Below are 21,544 nucleotides of genomic sequence, written 5' to 3'. Positions count from 1 at the left end.
ATAAAATTTTTAATCTGTGGTATCCGTCCATAGACATAATATATATTATGTCTATGTATCCGTCAAGGTATCAATATAAATAATACAAACTGATAACAAACTAGTAACTCGCGTTTGCCGTTTTGGGTCTTTTCATATTTTAGTATTTTACTAATATTGTAACTTGTAAGTTGCAATTTGCAACTTGTTACTCGATTTTTATATAATAATATAGTGTCTGTTTGTTTTATAGAATTTATATTATTAAGATGGATTCAGATTTGAAAGATTTAGATCTTTATGGAATACTTGAGATCCAACAGTCCGCTACTGAAAAAGAGGTAAGGCAATTTTTGATTTTCCATGTAATACATATTAATATTGGCTATTTCAATCAGATTAAAACAGCATATCGGAAGAAAGCTCTACAATGCCATCCAGATAAAAATCCTGATAATCCTAAAGCAGCTCAATTGTTTTTGCAGTTATCTAAAATATTAACTATTCTAACGGACACTGCAGCACGAGTAAGATTTGTTGCTTTTGTATTGTAAATAGTCTTATTTTTAATGTTGTTACTTATTCTTAGTTAGCTTATGACAAGTTAGTAAATGCTAAAATTGCTGCTAAATTGCGTGAAAAAGAATATGATTCGAAAAGAAAAAAACTTATAGATGATCTTGTTAAAAGAGAAAATGCAGCATTGGGAAAACAAAAAGATACAGTGGAACGTAATTTTGAGGTAAATTTGTATTTTGTTTCTTTTTTCTTTTTTTTATATGATGTTATATATATTTATAAATATACAGAAAGAACTGGAACGTTTAAGGAAAGAAAGTTCATCTCTACTTGCTAAAGAAAGAGCTCGCGTTAATGAGCTTCTTAAACAGCAAGAATCTGAGAAAGAAAAGATTGGTTCATTCAAGCTAAAAGTAAAGTGGAAGGAAAATGGAGTGTATAATAAAGAGAATTTAACATCATTGTTTTCAAAGGTAGGTAATTTATCAAAATTATTTATTAAATATTAATCTCTAATACATTACATATTTTAGCATGGCGATGTAATAACTGTTGTGGTACTAGAAAACAAAAAATGTGTTGCTCTTGTTGAGTACAAATCTAAGACTTCTGCTGTAAGTAATTTTAAAGTAAATTAAACATTAATACCACTACTATCTGTGTTCATACAAATACTATATTTTGTTAGATTAATGCCAAAAATTTAGAAGTTGGTTATCCAAATTCTCCACTAATTGTGAGTTTTCTCGGAGATTATGGACAAGACACTAAAAAAAGTTCTTCTCATACCTCGGCTCAAAATCCTAGTAATATATTTTCAGCTTATCAAAATCAAAATGTCAACCATACTGAAAATACTTCAAAAACTGCATCATCTGCACAAGTATTTTTTTTTTAAATCATGTTAATCAATTTAGTATTTATACAATAATTTATTATTTTCCTAGGCATTTTTGGATTATGAAGCAATGATACTTGAGAGATTTCGACAAGCTGGTAAATCTCAGCAAGAAAATAGTAATTCAAACAATATAAATACAGAAGAACCAAGGGTAGTATAAAAACTAACAAGTCTAACGCTTGATGCACATAATTATATTATTTATACTTGTAGTTAATAAGTCCACATGTACATATGTATAAATGTTTTTTTTTGTTTTTTATCTTGGTTGATTAAACGTTAAACATTACAAAGTTAAAGCTGTCTTCTTACAACCATTGAATTTTGTTGTTTATTTATTTAACATTGCTCTGAGTAATGGGTATACTGTATGAGAATTATTCAATTGTGAAGTAGCTGAATTATGGTTTTTGAAATGTTGCACATACTACAACACGTGCCAATATTTAATTGGTGCAGTGTACTACAGGTTATTTAAGACTGGATAATTTATAAAGTTTTATTACATTTTAATTCCTAGATTTGTATAATGATTTAACTACCGTACACCAATAATCTAAGCCCTAAGATAAAATGCTGTGCTTCTGTAGCAGAAAACGTTTTATTAGTTTTAATAAATACAGACATACAGTATACGATCTGTAACGTTTAAAACTTTATGGCTTATGCCTTTATATCTATGATGGAAATTCGTAAGCGACTGGTGCGGTATGTAAATTAACCGTGGTATTTACCAAAAATAATATCTGATACGATTATAAATGTTATGATAACACAATCACAACACTTTTAAACGTTTTACAATAAATTAAATTGAATATTGGAAATGTAAAGTTATTTTAATTTTTTTTACGATAAATTAGTAAGTTACTACAAAAAAGTAATAGTTTGTAAAATAAATTTAATATACAAATAATTGGATAGTTTTTCGTGGTTAAATACAAATTCAACTAAATTTAATCTTATTTTAAATTTAAGTTTTTTAGTTGATCAAGAGAAATTATTATTTTGATTACAAAATACCGTTTTTTTACTGAGTGTAGTTTATTTATGGTCTGTATGGAAAACATAAAGCAACTATGTTACGACAACAAAATTATTTTAGCACCCATGGTCAGAATAAACACACTACCAATGCGTTTATTGGCATTGGATTACGGAGCAGATATTGTATACACCGAAGAATTAATTGATCATAGGCTAATTAGATGTTATCGAAAAGTAAATGGTAATTTAAAATTACAATTTTTAATTACATGATAGACAACCTATATAATTATTTTAGAAACATTACAAAGTATTGATTATATTGACAAAAGTGATGCTACTGTAGTATTCCGTACTTGCTCACGCGAAAAGCCATATGTTGTTCTTCAAATTGGCACTAGTGATCCTGAACGAGCAGCTAAGGCTGCACAAGTAGTGTGAGTATAATTTTCATAACCATATGTACTAAATTGTATTATTTTTTTTTATTATTACCATTAGAGAACAAGATGTAGCAGGAATTGACATAAACATGGGTTGCCCAAAAGACTTCTCACTCAAAGGAGGAATGGGAGCTGCTCTTTTATTTAATCCTGACAAGGCTTGTGCGATTCTTTCTGCAGTAGTTTCAGCTGTTAAAATACCAGTGACATGCAAGATTCGCGTGTTAGAAGATATTGATGATACAATTTCGTTGTGTAAAAAATTAGCTGCTACTGGAGTGGCTGCAATCGGTATACATGGCCGTACCATTAAAGAGAGACCAATACATCCAAATAGAAACCATTTCATTAAAGCTATATCTGAAGCATTAAATATCCCAGTTATTGCTAAGTTAGTAATGATAAACAAATATATAAGATACTAGTGTCTAGTAATGTACAGATTGAATCATTAGTAGAACAAGGACTTAAATACATTCAAAATTCTCAAAAATAGAATTAAAATATTGAATTATTATAGAATCTATTAGAAGTATAGCACACACTCTATAATGGCCACTTATACTTGCATCAAATTACCTAAATTAGATAAAGTCTATTGCAGTATTTCTATATGATTTAGTCTACATTATTTATTAATCGTAGAAATTTGGTCTCACTAATAAATTAAAGTATTATTTGAATTAATTCATTGAAAATATTTAGCAATTATATTATTTCCAGAAAATAATCTAAAAATGAATTAAATATTAAAACAGTAAAATTCATTATAAATTAAAGTATGAACTTAAAATAAAAAAAAAAGCTCTATTTACCCTAAAATGTCTAGATAAATAAATGTACCATGTACGTACTAATAATGTTAGTCAAATGTAGTAAATTATATTACATTTGTTGCTTACAAAGTAAATACAGCATATAAGTATATACAGTCAGTGTCGGATTTAACCATTGTGCTGCTTTAGGCAATAAACAAATTGCCGTCTTTTAATATAAATATTTTTCTAGTCTAAAAAATGTTATTAAACTATTAAAGCAGAGATTCCCAACCAAGGTGCCGCAAACTTTTTTTAGGATTCTGTAAAATTATCTGAAATATTTTTATATCTACTTGTCTGTTGTCAAGTCATATATATACAACATGGTAATGAAAAATTTATAAATAATGCAGCAATGCTATATAATAGGGCGATAAACTCTACAATTTTGAAATTGGAAATTATAAAATATAAATATTTCTACAATCCTGTTGGTCTAAAAACATTTTATAATTAGTTGCATTTCTTTTAGTTCTAGTGACATAATAAAAATGTCATATTAAAAACTATTTGCCGCTCTAAGCACTAGCTTATAGTGTTTACTGGGAAATATGGCACTGTACACAGTAGATCAACTAGCAAAGAAAAAATAAGTACTTGCTCTAATCATAAATGTTCAAATAATGTATTGTTTAGTTGTATTAATAGTTATTTTAATATGATGGATAAATGAGTAGATAAGAATATATAATGAGTAAAAGAGATTGTAAGCACTCCTATTAGTTGAAAGCATGAGGTACCAATGTATTATATGTATTATACATTTATAACTTTAAAAAATAATATTTTTGATGTATTTTATTTTTTTGTAGTGGTGGGTCAAAAGAAATTAAAGTATTTGAGGATATAATTAAGTTCAAAAACGTAACTGGTTGTTCAAGTGTTATGATAGCACGTACAGCTGAAAAAAATTGTTCTATATTTAAAAAGGATGGAAAATTAGAATTATTTACCGTAATAAGAGATTACCTACACCACGCTGTTGATTATGATAATGTTGCTCCAAATTCAAAATACTGTATTCAAAATATGCTACAAAATATTCAAGAAACAGAGCAGGGAAGACTTTTTTTGGAGTCTACATCCTTACAACAAATTTGGTTTGTTTAAAGGCAGGTTCCTATTAGTACAGTTTGCAGTCTGTAGTCAGTTTTGTTATTGATTATAGAATAGACTATTCGATGTCCAAATTTATTGCTATTTTAAGTGTATGTTATAACGTAATTTAGATTTATAGTTTACCTATATTCCATAATTATACACGACTCCAACTTATTACCTATTTCACTTGTTTTTTGTGTAACCACCTTAATCTTTAGTTTTTAGATTTTGCTTTGTTTTAACTTAACTACCGCCCAATACTGTACTAATGTGAACTGATCCTAAAAAATTATAATTAATTTAGACATTTAATTTACCCAATATTTCATCATTTTAATTTTTTAGTGACCTTTGGGAATTAGGTGATTACTGTCGTCAAAAACAAAAGAAAATGAACTATCTTCGTTTTGAAGAAAGAGATGTAGCGTGTAATGATCAAAAACGAATTAAGCAGAATTCTACTGATGAAGAAGAATCAAATTATGTTAATAGTTTAAAGTGTATGTATATACGTTCATTGTACCCCAGACCTGAAGACTTGCCAAAAACAAAATTATTGAATTGGGCAAAAAAACACAATAAGCCATTACCAAAATATCATACAGAACAATTTGAAAAACTTTTCAAAAGCACGGTGACATTTGATAATCAAAAATATTCATCATCTTTTTGGTAATTATTAATTTGTGAATAAAAAAAAAATATAATATTTATTTCTGATATATTTATACTTTTCAGGGAAAAAAATAAAAGGTGGGCAGAACAGGGTTCTGCAATTGTTTGTTTACATTACTTAAAAGTTTATGATATTGATTACATGAAAATTAATGGAATTCTTGGTTAGGTTAGATGTTGTTATTGACTTAAATTTTATTTTATTAACTAAATAAAGTTTAATTTACAATATTATTCATGTATTTCATTTTTACATGTATTCTACTGCATTAAGATTGAACAACACATTTGAGTATTTTTTTAACTTAATAAAAATTACCTAAGTATCTAAGGTTTTAAACTGAAAACATAGATTCTGGCCAAAGAAAAACCATTAAACATCACTAATATATTTGAAAATGCTAAAAAAACACATTTGAGAGTTAATTATAAAAAAAATTACAAATACATTCTAATTCAGATATTAAACATTCTTCAAAAATATTTATGATTAGGTAATAGTGGTTATATTATTTTTCAAATACTGCATATTTCTACAATAAACATTTAAAATGCATTTTTAAAGACATATTTAAGCTTGGTGTTTGGTAAAAGTAGAAAATAAAATATTACCAATTCTTCAATAAAAAAAATAGTTGTTTTATTTACATCTTATCATACTTGTCATGAATTTGTATAACTGTAACAGATTATTTTACTACTACAGTATTTGAGTTTTGACTTAATCATTTTCTTTTGTTGTAATTGCGTTGGATACATGTTGTTTTTGAATCTACTTAATTTTTACTTGACTTTTAGCATGTTCAAATTTACTGTTGTATTTTTATGTACGCTTTGACGATTAGAGTACATTTTTTATTTACCATGTGTAAAAATTTAGCGAAAAATATACATTACAGTTTTAAAGGTAAATTAAAGTTGAAGTTAAAGGTAGCTTTCAGGTTTCAATATGTATCCATTTCATTTGTAATTAGTAATTACCTATATATTTATACTAATTATAGTTACAGTTATACAGAAATATAGCTGGTAAATATGTACAAATGAGCAATAGACACATTTTACCTATAAATGATTGTAATCATGATGAATTATAATAAAATTTATTTAATATAATATTTTAAATAAATCTACTATCCAATAGCATATTATGTGCTGTCATACCCAAAATAGATTTTTTTTTATTATATTATTCAATTTTACAATCTTTCTGTTTAGTTTATATTTATGATAGATTTTAAATTTTAAGAGAACATTTATTGAGAAATTGTGTTAAAAAAATAATGTATATACATATATACCTGCCTATGTAAAATAGACACAAAATATAGTGTATCTAACTTAACACATCACTCACAAATTTTAATAAGTAACAGTAACAGTACGTGTAAATACAATGTACAGTTTATTTATTTTGAAGTAAATCATGAAGGTAAGTGTTTGATTATAATCTTTATTAAGTAATTCAATTTATCAATAGGTAAATTTTTGAATTACCTACCTCCACTAAACAATAATAATATAATATATATATTAAAAATTAAAGTATTTACATTATGTATTTGTGTATATGGATGCATGATTAATGACTCTATGTAGGTACCCTGAACTCTAAAATCAAAACCACAGTATAAAGAATTATAGTGTAGTAGCCGACAGCTGTGTAGGTAAAAAATAAATACATGACAAATAATAAAATAATAACAAATAATCTTTCTTTGTCATGGATAAAAAGTAATAAAAAAATTTAATACTTTTTTACTCTGTGCCAAGATTCATACATTTTAAACATAAATAAGAATAACGTTTAAAATTATAAACTAATTTTGACTTAAAAATAAAAATCTACACTTTTTATTCAAAGCAATAAGCGCATATTAAAAGGTGGATAAGATTTAATAATATACCTAACATTATACGTTTACAATGTTTTTATCTACCTATTATAATTCGTTAAAATTTATCTTGGGGGTTAGGACACAATAACTCACAAGTGGGGATACCACCTCTATATGGTCTACTGATATATACCTATATACTCGCTACTCATGTAAACTCGTCTTATATTATACTATTATTATAGGCATATTAAATAAGACCGGCTACTGCTTGTAATATTATGCTGTACCCAACAATGCATATCTACTCGCCCTACCTACCTACTTCCAAAGTCCGAATTGCTAATAAATAATAATAAATATTTAAAACACGCCTAGTGCCTACTTTTGTATTTACTACTGATCTGAGTTGTATGAATATGAAATAAAAAAGACTGTTCACAGATTACCATTTTATAAACTTAATTGACGTTTTATAATTTTATCAATATTTTTTATTATTTTTACTCACAGTAAATAATAGATATCATTAAAATATGTAACCTATACAATATATTTAACAGTTTTAAATGTTCAATTAATAAATAATAACGTTTTGCATATCAAATAACGACTCAAAAAAATCGATAACAATTAACTACTATTTACTATTAAGTAGGTATATTTTTAGCACGGACGTAGTAGTAGTAGTAGTACGTGATTTTTAGTCTAGTACCGACGTCGAAAAAAGATAAAAACAGTCCAAGTGTCCAACATCCATATATCCATCAATGTATTAAACTATTGAATAATAAGTAATAACTATACTATAATAATTCATATTGTTTAAAGAGAAATATAATATTCTTAATAATTTATTGTATTAGAAACATATTTAACCATACCTAACTAATTATGTGTATAATTATATTATAAATTATTATAACTAATATTTGTGTTTTATAATTTATGCAGAAACTTTCTTATCAAATGTCAAATAATAGAACAAATTTTTAAACGGTAAAATATGAACTGGATATTTGTGTGTTTTATTTGCTCACTAATAATCAATCCTGTTTTTTTGGAAATTTCAAAACCAGTAAGTTTTAAGACTATATAAAATACCTATTAGTAAATATTCCAATTTTGTATGGACCTATCAAATATCTTTGATTTGAATGAATTATAGAAACTTTGTCAAAAAAAGGTAAAATTTAATTTATGATTTTTACAAAGAACAACTCAAGCTGTAAATATTTTTACTATTTTTACTAATATAAAAGTATAAATAGTACCTATAATACAAGGCATTAATATTTGTTATTTAAATTTATCTAGTGATTATTATTTTTTAGACTTTTACTATTGATTATGAGAAAAATGAATTTCTAAAAGATGGCGAAGTATTCCGATATGTTTCTGGTTCATTACATTATTTTCGAGTTCCTCAACTTTATTGGAAAGATAGAATTCAAAAAATGAAGGCTGCTGGATTGAACACTATAACAACGTAAGTACCTATCTCATGTTTGTACTATTTAATATTTATTATTATTACTATGTGTTTGATAAGTATATCAATAAAACTTGACAATGTCAGTTTATAATAAACTATAATGGAAACTAAATATTTATTTTTGATTCATTCCTTATAGCATTGATTTTATTATAAAGATTATAAAATCAATAATTTTAGGTATCACTACTCTATTGTGCTTCTAGGATTATTATTTATTAAATTACGATGAGATTACTTATATAAATTGGTTTATTTTTTAAATTATTGTCATACATTTCTTTATTGTTTAATGTTTATCTTCTTTTTTCTAATTTATATAAAAATGAATAAATTCTGTCTCTATGTATAATTTCTAAATTATAGTTAATAGTTGACAAGATCTAATTAAAAAAAAAAAATGGTATCAAAACAACTTAACCACTAAAACTGTTCACCCAGAATCTAAAAGTTAATTATATTAATATATTATTTCTATCTGTTCCTCAAATTCTATTTTTTATCTTTACATTTTTTCAATTCATAAATAAACAAAATTTATTTATATGACCATAAAATGTAATTAAATAAAATACACTTATACATACTTATAAAACATTATTTTCACATATAAATGACACTAATATTCTATTTGTGTTATAATTGCAAATAAGTATTTCAAATTTTACTTTTAATATTGTTATTATGCAGTTATGTAGAATGGAGTTTACATGAACCATTTCCTGGGGTGTATAATTTTGAAGGGATTGCTGATTTGGAGTATTTTATTGAATTAATTAAAAATGAAAATATGTATCTAATTTTGAGACCAGGACCATATATATGTGCTGAAAGAGATTTTGTAAGTACCTATCTATAATTTAAAAGATATTATTTTCATATAACATTTTATGTTTAAGATAAAATATATGTATAGGCAAATTGATTTATCTTATTTTTAGGGTGGATTTCCCTATTGGTTATTAAACGTGACACCCAAAAAAAGCTTGAGGACTAACAATTCAAGTATGAAGAAAACATATTATAATATTTAATAATATTTTTAAAGAATCATATTACTATGATTTAAGAAATGTTAGAACAATCTGGTATTTCTGATTCATATATAATATATTCTATTTAATGATATAAGCTTATTTTTTAGTCAATTATTGTATATTTGTTCTATATTCATATAATGAGAGATTTTTATGATGATTACTATTTTTAAAAATATTTTATTTTTTGTTTATATGTTCTATTCTAGTAACAGTAATAAAATAATTTTGATAGTACGAAAAAAATGGGTAGTTATATAAAATTCTTAAAAAACCTATGCAAATTCTTAGAACATTCATCAAATATGTATAATTACTCATTATTTACTTTACCAATAGATACAGCTTAAAAAATAAAAAGGAATAATTTGATGGTTTACAGGTAAAAATAAATAAATCAAAATCACCACTTTTTAAGTAACAAAAAAATATAGCCTATTTCTTGATTGACTATAATAATGGATTTTTATTATTTGTAATTAATTTATGATCAGAAATAATACAACAAGCATTTATATTTTGATCAATATTAACTTATTTCTATTTACCAACACCAAATTATTTTTGTTATATTTTGTCATAGGTTAATAATAAATAAATAAGTTGTTTAAATTTCAGGCTATAAAAAGTATGTTTCAAAATGGTTTAGTGTGCTTATGCCAATAATTCAACCTCATTTATATGGGAATGGAGGAAATATAATTTTGGTCCAGGTAAAAAAAAAACAATTATTGTAGAGGTGTTCTATGTACATTGTACAATTTTGAGAAATTTGGTAATAATTTAATTTATAATATATTTCATTAGGTAGAAAACGAATATGGAAGTTATTATGCCTGCGATTCTGAGTATAAACTATGGATACGAGATTTATTTAGAAGTTATGTAGAAAATAAGGCTGTTCTTTTTACAATTGATGGATGTGGTCAATCATACTTTGATTGTGGTGTTATTCCAGAAGTATACGCTACTGTAGATTTTGGAGTTTCATCAAATGGTTAGATTTACATAAAGTCTAAGTAAATAATTTAGTGTTGTTATGAAAAATGTTATCAAAACTCCAAGAGAAAATCTGACTTACATAGTATCAAAATAAATTGTATATCAGATTTTCATTATGTCTAACTTGAATATTTTTGTTCTAGCTTCCCAATGTTTTGACTTCATGAGAAAGGTTCAAAAAGGAGGTCCATTTGTCAACTCAGAATTCTATCCTGGTTGGTTAACTCATTGGCAAGAATCAGAATCTATAGTACATTCTATTGACATTGTGAAACAAATGAAAGTAATGTTGGCAATGAATGCATCGTTTAGTTTCTATATGTTTCACGGGGGTACAAATTTTGGATTCACATCAGGAGCAAATACAAATGACACTAAAGAAAGTATTGGATATTTACCACAGTTGACTTCATACGATTATAATGCTCCATTGGATGAAGCTGGAGATCCTACTGAAAAGTATTTCCAAATTAAACAAACACTTGAAGAAGCCGTGAGTTTTTATAAAAGTTAACTATCCATTATATAGTAAATTAATTTATTCCTTTTAAGAAATATGCTGTGACAAATGAAGTATCACCAACTCCCACACCTAAAGGTGCTTATGGTAAATTCTATTTAAAACCTTTGGTTAGCATATTTGAAAAGGTTGCACAACGTTTTAAACCAGTGATTAGTAATGTTCCATTACCATTTGAGGACTTAGATATTAATACTGGTTTTGTAATGTATGAAACTACATTAACAGATGATCAGAAAAATGTTGAAAATCCAGTAAACTTAACTGTGAACACCGTTAGAGATCGAGCAATCATTTACCTAGACAAAGTAAAGTCACATTGCAGTTAATATTACAGAAACACAAATGTTAAATATATGTTTTCAGGTACAAGTGGGTACCATGAATCGATTAAAAGGTAATACTACTATAAGTTTGAACATTAACCGTTCTGTTCAGAACCTAAGTATTTTAATTGAAAATCAGGGAAGGATTAATTATGGTGACTTTATTGAAGACAGAAAGGTAATAATTTATCTTGAAACTTACTTACCTAACCTATGCTTATTATAAAAGTTAATATTTGATAAATTGTATAAAACTGGAGACACAGTATTTTTAGCTACAAAACGTGTAGTGTTTACAATTAATAAATCAGATTGTATTATACTTATTTAGATTATTAAAGCAGGGCCGGTTATAAGTATAGGCAACGTAGGCCCAAGCCTACAGTGGCAAAATTTATATTTATATATAAAGGCGGCATATAAGAAAAAATTATAAAACAAGAGGCGGCAATTTTGATCTTTGCCTACGTATAAAAATTTGCTTGCACTGGCCCTGTATTAAAGTATTAACTAATATTATTAATTATTTAACTAAAATATTGTATGTAAAACAATAATAATTTTGTAGGGAATTTTTGACCAAGTGTTTCTCGGAAACAAAACATTAAGTCCATGGAAAATGACTGCATATCCTTTGAACGAAACATCATGGATTTCTTCAATCAAAACAGTTGAAAACATCGAAACTATCCAATTGCCAGCATTTTATAAAACACAATTTACATTACCAAAAAACTATACAAAATGTTTAGATACTTACTTAGACACTTCAGGCTGGACTAAGGTATGATTAAAATCATTAATTCTGTTGAGTCAATTTTTTAACCATATGTTTACAATTTATAAACTTTATTTCTAAACAATATTCCATATTTATAGGGTGTAGCGTTTTTAAATAATGTAAACCTTGGTCGGTATTGGCCACTCGGTGGACCTCAAGTTACACTTTATGTTCCAGCTCCGTTTCTAAAACCATCACCTTATGTCAATACACTTGTGATGTTTGAACTTGAAGGTGCACCTCAAGATATATCTGTACAATTTGTTGACAAACCCATTCTTGATGGTCCCATAATGGCATAAATTAATGTGTACGTTTTATATACATATATTTTTTTAATAAAAATTATTAAAATATTAAATGCTTGATTTATTGTATTTTACTGTTCTATTGTATAACCATTATCGTGATTTTAACATAAACTTGTGTTTTACCCTGTAAGACCGTCCATTGATAATTAATAATTGCTCTCAGTTCACAACAATAACTAGTCTAGATACGAATCTAGGAAAAAAAAGCCCCGTACCTACGAACTACATATCACTTTTTTATAATAGTGTACATTTTATAATTTTAAATTTTTAAACAATATACCTATCTATATTATAATATAATATTTTACACTATATAGGTATAAATATACATTCGGAATATAAAAGATTAAAGCATAGGTATAGCAATAAAAGTAGGTAATTTATTGTCATTTGACTTTATCTTATAAATGATGAAGGTATTATATTTTATTGTAGACACTATCTGGCAACTATGTGAGTATCTAAGTATCTACAAAATTTTCAAAATCAAAAATGAAAATGGAAGTTGCTGCAGACCAAGCAAAATTGGCGTTAAGTAATGTAGGAGATTATGGTAGTACAGGACTTCGTACAAATAAATTAATCGAAAACCGTTTAAAAAATTTATGCATGCAAATTAAAAATAATGATATAAGTATATTAGATTTTCTTATGGTTGTTAGCCACATTAGAAAGCAATGCTACTAAATTTTTTACCTTTGAAAATTTTTTAAAATATAAACAAACTACTAACTACAACAGTGGTGTAGTTATGATTTTGTTCTGGGGGGGGATATACAATTTATTGGTTAAACATAAAGTGAGGGGCTTAATAAGTCAATGATTTAAACATTAAAAAAAAAGGCTCTGGGGGGGATCTATCCCCATATCCCCCACCCCCATAACTACGCCACTGAACTACAATTAATAATGTATTTTTAACTGTGATATAATTATTTTATATTTATATTTATTTTAATAATATGTATTCATCTTATCTTATTTACATTTTTACAATAAAAAAAAAAAAAAAAAAATGGTTATGGATATTATGATTATAATTAATTGCATAAATCATAATATGGTATGGGGCTTTTTTTTCTGAGTACCCTAGATACATAATACTATTTTCAAAATATTTTGACTATTTAAGCTATTTATATGCATAAGAATATTTTGATTTTGATTTGTTTTATTTTAAATTATAGATGATAAAATTATCAAAAAAAAATTAATAAATTGAATACACGTTCCTCGTTAATTGTTATTGTTGTAATTAAAAAAATAGTTTCGAATTTTTTTGTACTACATTTCATCAATAACATATCAATAAAGTAACAATTGACAAATTCAACAAAGTTTAAAACTTTATTATTAGGTATTAATTTTTATATTAATTTTAGTTAAAGTAATGAAAACAAAATGGCGATTTATTCGTGACTATTGTTCAATTTTTAAGCCAAGCAAAAGTGGCGATAGTGCTAAAAAATAAAATATGTGCATGAAGAATCCCTTTTATTTCTACAGCATCTAATGTTAAAAAAAGGTGGTCAAGTGGGTAACGTTCTGCTGTACAGTATTTAGTAGACCTCGGATATAGGTCATAATAATTAGTATGTTAAATTTAAATACAATGATAGGTATCACTGTATACGAAAAACACGAATCTGAACGGAGATGATTTATCAGCAAAGGATATATTTTTAACTAGATGGTATAAAAAGTGGTTTATGTTTTAATAGCTTGAATAGCCCAAAATTAAATCATGTACAGAAAATTCCGATTCAAACAACTGGTGTATGTTTCATGTTTCTACGACTAGTAATTTCGAACGATACCTAACAAAAACCTAAAATTATTTGTTAGGAAATCGTTATTTTACTCATGAATTTTGGATTTCGTAAAACTTTAAACGTAAGATAATTTTTTTTGTAATTGGCCAACGCTCAATTTTTTTTATAATTATTGAAAGCCAAGCTTATAGAAAATCTTATAATAAATTTTCAACTCTTAACTACTGAGTACGAATCTAGGACATTCCCCCCCGATATAATGGACGCCCCCCCCCGAACAAAAAAAAATAAGTAGACAAAAATAATATACAATGCAAATAAATAAATGTAAAAACTAAAAATGATTGAATTAATATATAAATATAATTGTATAAATGTAAATAGGTTAGGTTAATATTAAAATACAAAATCAAATAATAATAATGAAAAATATCACTTTATTCTGGTCAGATAGCTCACGGAAATTAAAAAATTTAAAATATCATTTGAAAAACTTTCGCATAATTTTTTTTACCTATCGTCTTTACCTAAATTACTACGAAAAGCTCCTGATCTATAATTTAAAATTTTTATTAGGTTTATCAATCATTGCCAATTAAATTGGGTAATAAATAACCTAAGTATTATTATTATAATATATAATTACCAATTATAGGTACATAATAGTGGTAATTTGAATGGAAAAGCCTAGCTATGATAAAATTGTTATCGACGATAATTTGTCGTACTATATAATTTATTATTCGTACCTTAAACTAAGAAAACGCATTAAAATCGTCAAAAAATGTGTTTAAATAATCAATATCATACATTAAGATGATCGTATACTTCTGGTAAAACCAAAGTAGGTACCTATTTTCAAAGTTATTATTATGTAAAAAAATATAAACATCAATTCGGGGGGGAACGTCTCAGTCCGGGGAAGAAATGTCCAGTACCGCTAAAATTCCCGGGGGGGGAAGGCACGGGGGGGAAACGTCCATATACCACTGAGTACTGTACAACATTTTTATAAATGTTTAACTACCTTTACTACCTATAAGATAATTTTAAAATAAGTGAACTTCATAGACATTAGACAAGTACCTTAGTTCGTGCTATAGCCCATACAGTAATTATTCTATACTAGCGGTTCTCAAACTGTGCACTAGGGGGCATTTTTCATTGCATCCACAGCAGGGCATCGCAGATAATATAGAATATTCTAAAAAGGCCACCGCGAAAAAAAGTTTGGGAACCGCTGTTTATGCTTAAGTCGTGATTTGATTACTATTATTGATTATAGAAGCTATTCTATAATCATCACAGATATATAGATATAGATATAGATATTATCTGTGATAATCATTAATTATTATTTCCAAGGTGGATATATAGAATATATATATATATATATCCTATATATCCACCTTGATTATTTCTAGCACTTATCACGAACTAAGATATCATAGTGGTTAGTAAACAGATAGCAGAAAACGTGTTAATAATTATTTAATATTATTTTAAGTTGTTTAAAATAATACTTGGTTATTATTTTAGTATTTAGTATTTTATTATTTTTGACATAATTATTTGATAATATCAAATAGATTTACCATGGAGCCTTTATCGAAAATTTCTCTCAATAATCAGGTAATTTTTACCAACTTTAAATTATTAACTAAGATTTTATATTTAGTTTAATCAAACAATTTTGTAATTCACTTCAAATATATTTTACTTCATATATTAATGTGTTTAGTGTAAAGGAACCCAATTCTAGTATTTTGCTATAGACCGACCCGAAATATATATAACATACATTAATTCTTAATATTTTTAGATTGTTTCCATGCGTCATATTGTCCGTAAATCTAAAGTGCATACAATCCACAAATTAACTCGGGAAGCAAAAAAGTTAAAAGAAAAAAAAGGGAGTGAAGAGCAAATTGTAAAAAATAAAAAAAAAGCTGAACGTTTTATTAATGAATTGATGGTGATAAAGGTACGTCTTATTATAATATTATTACCTTACATTTTTAACTAAATGACCAATGTATAATTTTGTTCATAGAAATTAAATGATGACGATGTTACAAAATATGCATTACAAAATGAAGTACCTTCTGCTACAATATTAAATAGTATAGACATAACATTGGAGACAAGGGCATTAGCGAGGTTAGCTGGACATAAATTTATAATAGATGAAATTCAAAATTTTAGAAATAAATACCCAGATTGGAAACTGTATATAACAGATTTATTAAATGAGTTGGGTGCTAAATATAAAGCCAAAAAAAAACCCAACAAAAAGAAAACAGTCCAGCTTAACAATGTTAACACAGAAATAAAAACTAAAATTCTTGATAAGAATAAGAAAACAATTAAAAACATAAAAGAACTTAAAGATATTCAGTCTGAGCTTGAAAATACTACATCAGTATCAGAAGATACTCAGTCCGAATCAGAAAGTGTTCAGTCCGAGCTTGAGAATGCTATGTCAGTATCAGAAGATATTCAGTCCGAATCGGAAAGTGTTCAATCCAAGCTTGAAAATGCTACATCAATATCAGAAGATATTCAGTCAGAATCGGAAGGTTTTCAATCTGAGTCAGAAAATGCTACAGTAAGTGAAAATTCTCTAGTGCAGAAAATCTTGCCTGATGAAAATAATACAAATGTTGTTCTAAATAATGTGTCTAAATCTAAAAGTTCCAAGGTTTTAATTTCTAATAATAAAAAAATTGTCAGAGATAAAAAAAAATGCTTAAAGACATTAGAAAAAGAATTACATAATTCACAAGTCAAAAGTGATTTAAACACTCAACTACCAAAGAAAAACTTACATTTGTCTAGTGAAATACTTGACAACACTGATGTAAATATTAATAAAAATGTATCAAAAAGAAAAGCTGAAGGCAATGTTTTAAGTAAAACTAACTTTAAAAAACAAAGAACGACAGTAAATGAAATTAAACCAGTTTGTGAAACTGTAGATTCATTTTTCATGACTGCTGACAATAAAGATTACATGTCTGTTTACAAACCACCACCAGTAACTAAAAAAAATGATGAGGAAAGTTCAAAAGTAGAATATAAACAACCGATTAAAGAAATTTTTAGTAAAGGTAAAAGGGTGGTTATTGGCAAACAAAATAATATAGGCAACAGAAGGGAAAGAAGGCAGCAACAAGTTGAGGAATCCATTGATACAGCATTACATCCATCATGGGAAGCAAAACGTAAACAAAAATCATTAGCCAAATTTGAAGGAAAAAAAATAACATTTGATGATGAAGATTAATGTTTGTAAAAAAAAAAAAATGTTTAATTTCACATAAATAATAAAAAATAAATACAAAATACAAAATACAAAATAAATAACCACACTGTTACTTGTTTCTATATTTATTGTTTTTAGGACTAGAAAGTGTGACCAATTGCACTCTTTTCTTTGTAGGGGCTTCAGAACGATCAGCAACTTGTTTTTCTTCTTTTTGTTCTGTTTGCAATGGAGTAATGATAACCGGAAGTTCTTTAACTTCAGTATCTTCTTGAACGATAGACTCAACTATTTCCATTGGTTCAGGCTTAATTTGTGTGTTATCCTTGTATATTACTCCTAATTCTTCTTTTGAAAAGCTTATAATTGAACAAAATCCATCCGATGAAGACACTATAAGTAACTGTCCATCAGAAGACCTGGTACACATAAAATTGTATATGTATAATATAAATTATAAAATTATTAAAATTAATGTTTTCAACACTTAGGTGCTTTTAAAACTTATGTTCTTACCACGATAGGTCTGTCAAACGAGTATAATGAATATCGCCAATGTAAGCAAATGGAGCGGCATGTTGGGTATCCATCAATAAAATACTTGTATTCGTTGCTATGGCATATATCATCCGGTATGGTAAATCAAATACTGATTTTGTTTCTTCTTTAAGTTCATATAAAATTGGTGAAAACTGTACAGCAACTGAATATTGGTCAAGAGATGGTACATATAGTACAGGCTTAGTAAATGATTTTCTGGCAAATACATAGCTGACATTAGTGGTGCATTTATTTTTGTTTTCCTCGTCAATTGTCTCCATAATACCAGATGAAGTTACTAAAATTTGACCATCAGGAGAAAATGAAATGCGCCGGAAAAAAGACTTAAGTGTATCATCATGGAAAAGTCTAATTTTTATTTCTTCGCCATCACGTTTTTTCCCCAAAGGAACACACTTATCACATTTGTTGAATAATTTACAATTTTTTACAGTAAACACTCTTAGAGTTCTATAAATTATAATAGATAACAAATTAATATAAAACATTGTTAAATTGTTATATTCTATTTACCTGTCACTACTTAGTGTGGCAGCATACACATTCAAGGGATCCCAAGCCACTCCTTGTACAAAACCTTTATGGTCATCAAGTATTGCTTTATAGCGTCCTATTAATTCAAAAATATAAAAATATTAATTTAAGTCCAACTAATTTTTAAAACTAAATGTAATTACCATTGTCAACATCCCAAATAATTGCTTTATTATCAACACCACCAGATATAAGTTTTTTAGAATCTGGAGACCAAGATAAATCATAAACATCTTCTAAATGCCCTCTCAATACGCTATGACAAGTCCACTTTTCAAGGTTTTTGGATTCATCGTCTTCCAACAGATCAGGTCTTTGATCAGGACCATTTTCTAATTTGAATTTCCATAAGACAATAACAGATTCTGGAAAAACATATACTTAATAAATGTTATCAAAAAAAAAAAAAAACAATTAATTTACCATCATCACCAGTAGCTAACCATTGTCCATTGGGTGAAAAACGTACAGTATTTACTGCCTTTTGATGCTTGGTCAGATCAGCAGCAAATTCAACAGTCACATTTGAACCATCTACTTTGATTCTCCATATCTGAAATATTATACATAAACAAATAGTTATCAGTACAAATGAACCTGTAATTACAAAAAATATTATTAATTACGAAAACGTGAGAATCTGATCCACCAGTAGCCAGTCGATAAAATCCATCTTCAGCAACGGGTTGAAAATGAGCACTAAGCACTGGGTCACGATTGTGCCAAGAAATCTCTGGGATCACCAATTTCATGATGGGTAGTTGATGTGGACTAAAATTAGTGAAAATGATTTAATTCATATAACCAAATGATTTTTTAATCACAAACGTATACGAAATAATTAGATCTATATTAACTGAAAGTTGACTATTTAATATTTATTATTTAGTATAAATGAAGAGGTGCAGAGCATAATAGCATATTGAGTATAAAATTAAAATTAAGAGATTATAGAACAGAATACCGATCACTATTCACTAATCATAGATCTATGTCATTAATCCACAAATGGTTGAAATGACCTTGATATTTTGGCGGCAATATTTTATCAACACAATAAAACATATTTTTATATATTAGTGATAATACTGTATCCCAGCTGTTTTTGATGAATTTTACACGTCATTTTGAATTTTGAGCGGGAAGCTATTTTTCATACTAGTAATTTAAAAATCTGGGAGAGGGCTACAAGTATATTGATTTAACGATAATGAGTGTTCTTTTGAATTTTGGTATGTATATACGTAAAGTAGTCAAAAAATGTTTCGATTTTCAACTTTGAGAATGATTTCAGAAAGCAAATTAGATCTGATTAAAGCTTTAGAAGTCAAAAAAATATCAGCAGTTCAAAAAAGACAAAAAAAGAAAAGAATTTAAATTTAAAAAAACCGTTAATTTTTATAATCTAACCAATATAATAGAATCTGTTATATGGTCAATTTGATGGGTAGTTAAAGCGAATTAGGTATTAGGATTTTGGGATGATACACATTTTTATTTATTGGTCAAATTATATTAAGCAGAAGTTTTTTTAAGTTTTTCGAGTGTAGGTTGTAAGCTGATTAGTCTGAATAATGTAGATAAGTGTTAAGGCTTGGCAGACTTATGAATTAAAATAACTACTGCATATTCTCATAACAGAAGAAAATAAGTTAACAATCCATATCCATTAAAGAAATACATTTTTTTATCAGTTATTTAATTATTTTATTTATTAATAGGTTATTTTTAAGGGATTTACAAACAGTCAATTTTTCAATTCAATTTTACCTGGTGAAATAAACCTTTATTTAAGCTTTTTATATTATGCAACATTGTTACTATGTTAATAGATACGTCTTATTAGTTATTAACAACATTATCACAACTATAATGGAAGTCATAATAGGTTAGAACAGTGTTTCTCGACCTTTTTAGTGCCGAGACCTTCAAAATATGTGTAGAATATGGTAAATCACTTCACAACCCCCCTGTATATATTAAGTACAAATTTAAACAATAAAAATATCATATCATTAACCAATTAACTAAAGAAAACATACCATTTATAAATACCACGTTTAGTACATAATTTTAACTTGTAACAGGTATAAATATTTTTTTTATCTAATAAAAATGTTTAAATAAAAATGTTTTTTTTTGTAAATTATCGTTTTATAATTTTAGCCTATGTGATCCCTAGTTAAGGTGATTGCAACCCCCAGGTTATGAAACACTGGGTTGGATCAAATAAATGATTAAAAATGTACATAATAATAATTCTCGAATAATTATAGAAAATCAAACTGTATTATACATTTTCTACCATCCAATATGTAAACCACAGCCTACTATAACTTTAACATTGTGGTTTTTGTGTATTATCTATTATTTAAGCCACTTTATCTATATAAATCCCATTGTTGTAATAATCTATAAGTAAATAACAAAATGTATTAAATAAATAGAAAACCAACTATAGAAAATTACTCAAAATAGTATTAGGAGAGTTAAGATTATATATTTTCATATTTATATAATTAAATTAATTAACAGAATATACTTTAAGTTTATAAAAAATAGCTAATAAGTTTCCTTTAATTCTGTAAGGAGGTTTGATTTTGTAAAACATTTCATGGGTATGCATCTGATTGGATTATAATCAATATTTTAAAATACACATTTTAATGAATATCA

At 26.5% G+C, this 21,544-nt stretch overlaps 5 protein-coding genes across 10 annotated transcripts; 4 read left to right on the top strand and 1 right to left on the bottom strand.

Moving 5' to 3' along the window:
* The first annotated feature begins 28 nt into the window (after nucleotides 1-28).
* Nucleotides 29-1,721, top strand: LOC114125531 (dnaJ homolog subfamily C member 17). Of its 2 annotated transcripts, none has more exons than XM_027989216.2 (8): nucleotides 29-165; nucleotides 233-320; nucleotides 378-506; nucleotides 569-721; nucleotides 789-971; nucleotides 1,032-1,112; nucleotides 1,187-1,381; nucleotides 1,446-1,721. In XM_027989216.2, the coding sequence occupies exons 2-8, from the start codon at nucleotides 249-251 to the stop codon at nucleotides 1,557-1,559; spliced, it is 927 nt and encodes a 308-aa protein (XP_027845017.1). In that variant the 5' UTR covers nucleotides 29-165; nucleotides 233-248; the 3' UTR covers nucleotides 1,560-1,721. The 2 variants fall into 2 exon arrangements, with proteins under 2 accessions (XP_027845017.1, XP_050057195.1); XM_050201238.1 differs by having other exon boundaries at nucleotides 33-67.
* Nucleotides 1,722-2,190: 469 nt separating this feature from the next.
* Nucleotides 2,191-5,657, top strand: LOC114125522 (tRNA-dihydrouridine(20) synthase [NAD(P)+]-like). 2 transcript variants are annotated; one of them, XM_027989205.2, is made up of 6 exons: nucleotides 2,191-2,627; nucleotides 2,685-2,823; nucleotides 2,888-3,220; nucleotides 4,460-4,747; nucleotides 5,094-5,420; nucleotides 5,487-5,657. In XM_027989205.2, exons 1-6 carry the CDS (start codon nucleotides 2,450-2,452, stop codon nucleotides 5,590-5,592), a joined length of 1,371 nt encoding a protein of 456 aa, XP_027845006.1. In that variant the 5' UTR covers nucleotides 2,191-2,449; the 3' UTR covers nucleotides 5,593-5,657. The 2 variants fall into 2 exon arrangements, with proteins under 2 accessions (XP_027845006.1, XP_027845007.1); XM_027989206.2 differs by having other exon boundaries at nucleotides 2,473-2,620.
* Nucleotides 5,658-7,361: 1,704 nt separating this feature from the next.
* Nucleotides 7,362-13,627, top strand: LOC114125521 (beta-galactosidase-like). 3 transcript variants are annotated; one of them, XM_027989204.2, is made up of 13 exons: nucleotides 7,388-8,033; nucleotides 8,216-8,339; nucleotides 8,596-8,750; nucleotides 9,447-9,597; nucleotides 9,698-9,761; nucleotides 10,412-10,506; nucleotides 10,601-10,790; nucleotides 10,939-11,288; nucleotides 11,348-11,623; nucleotides 11,682-11,819; nucleotides 12,210-12,425; nucleotides 12,521-12,732; nucleotides 13,172-13,627. In XM_027989204.2, the coding sequence occupies exons 2-12, from the start codon at nucleotides 8,268-8,270 to the stop codon at nucleotides 12,722-12,724; spliced, it is 1,911 nt and encodes a 636-aa protein (XP_027845005.2). In that variant the 5' UTR covers nucleotides 7,388-8,033; nucleotides 8,216-8,267; the 3' UTR covers nucleotides 12,725-12,732; nucleotides 13,172-13,627. The 3 variants fall into 3 exon arrangements, 2 of the variants coding, with proteins under 2 accessions (XP_027845005.2, XP_027845004.2); XM_027989203.2 differs by having other exon boundaries at nucleotides 7,388-8,055; XR_003592523.2 differs by lacking the exons at nucleotides 12,521-12,732; nucleotides 13,172-13,627 and adding an exon at nucleotides 11,973-12,144 and having other exon boundaries at nucleotides 7,362-8,055; nucleotides 12,210-12,357.
* Nucleotides 13,628-15,943: 2,316 nt separating this feature from the next.
* LOC114125527 (serum response factor-binding protein 1-like) lies at nucleotides 15,944-17,885 on the top strand. Of its 2 annotated transcripts, none has more exons than XM_027989211.2 (3): nucleotides 15,944-16,140; nucleotides 16,331-16,492; nucleotides 16,562-17,885. In XM_027989211.2, exons 1-3 carry the CDS (start codon nucleotides 16,105-16,107, stop codon nucleotides 17,792-17,794), a joined length of 1,431 nt encoding a protein of 476 aa, XP_027845012.1. In that variant the 5' UTR covers nucleotides 15,944-16,104; the 3' UTR covers nucleotides 17,795-17,885. The 2 variants fall into 2 exon arrangements, with proteins under 2 accessions (XP_027845012.1, XP_050057474.1); XM_050201517.1 differs by lacking the exon at nucleotides 15,944-16,140 and adding an exon at nucleotides 16,198-16,269.
* LOC114125526 (chromatin assembly factor 1 subunit B) lies at nucleotides 17,795-19,870 on the bottom strand. Its single transcript, XM_027989209.2, has 6 exons — nucleotides 19,495-19,870; nucleotides 19,292-19,421; nucleotides 19,012-19,233; nucleotides 18,848-18,944; nucleotides 18,290-18,784; nucleotides 17,795-18,192 (listed from the first exon to the last, which is right to left on the bottom strand). Exons 1-6 carry the CDS (start codon nucleotides 19,618-19,620, stop codon nucleotides 17,883-17,885), a joined length of 1,380 nt encoding a protein of 459 aa, XP_027845010.1. The 5' UTR covers nucleotides 19,621-19,870; the 3' UTR covers nucleotides 17,795-17,882.
* Nucleotides 19,871-21,544: the final 1,674 nt, after the last annotated feature.

Source organism: Aphis gossypii, chromosome 2, assembly GCF_020184175.1.
Source record: "Aphis gossypii isolate Hap1 chromosome 2, ASM2018417v2, whole genome shotgun sequence".
NCBI lineage: Eukaryota > Metazoa > Arthropoda > Insecta > Hemiptera > Aphididae > Aphis > Aphis gossypii.
Note: the sequence above shows the minus strand (reverse complement) of the source record. Positions and strands in the feature narration are given on the sequence as shown.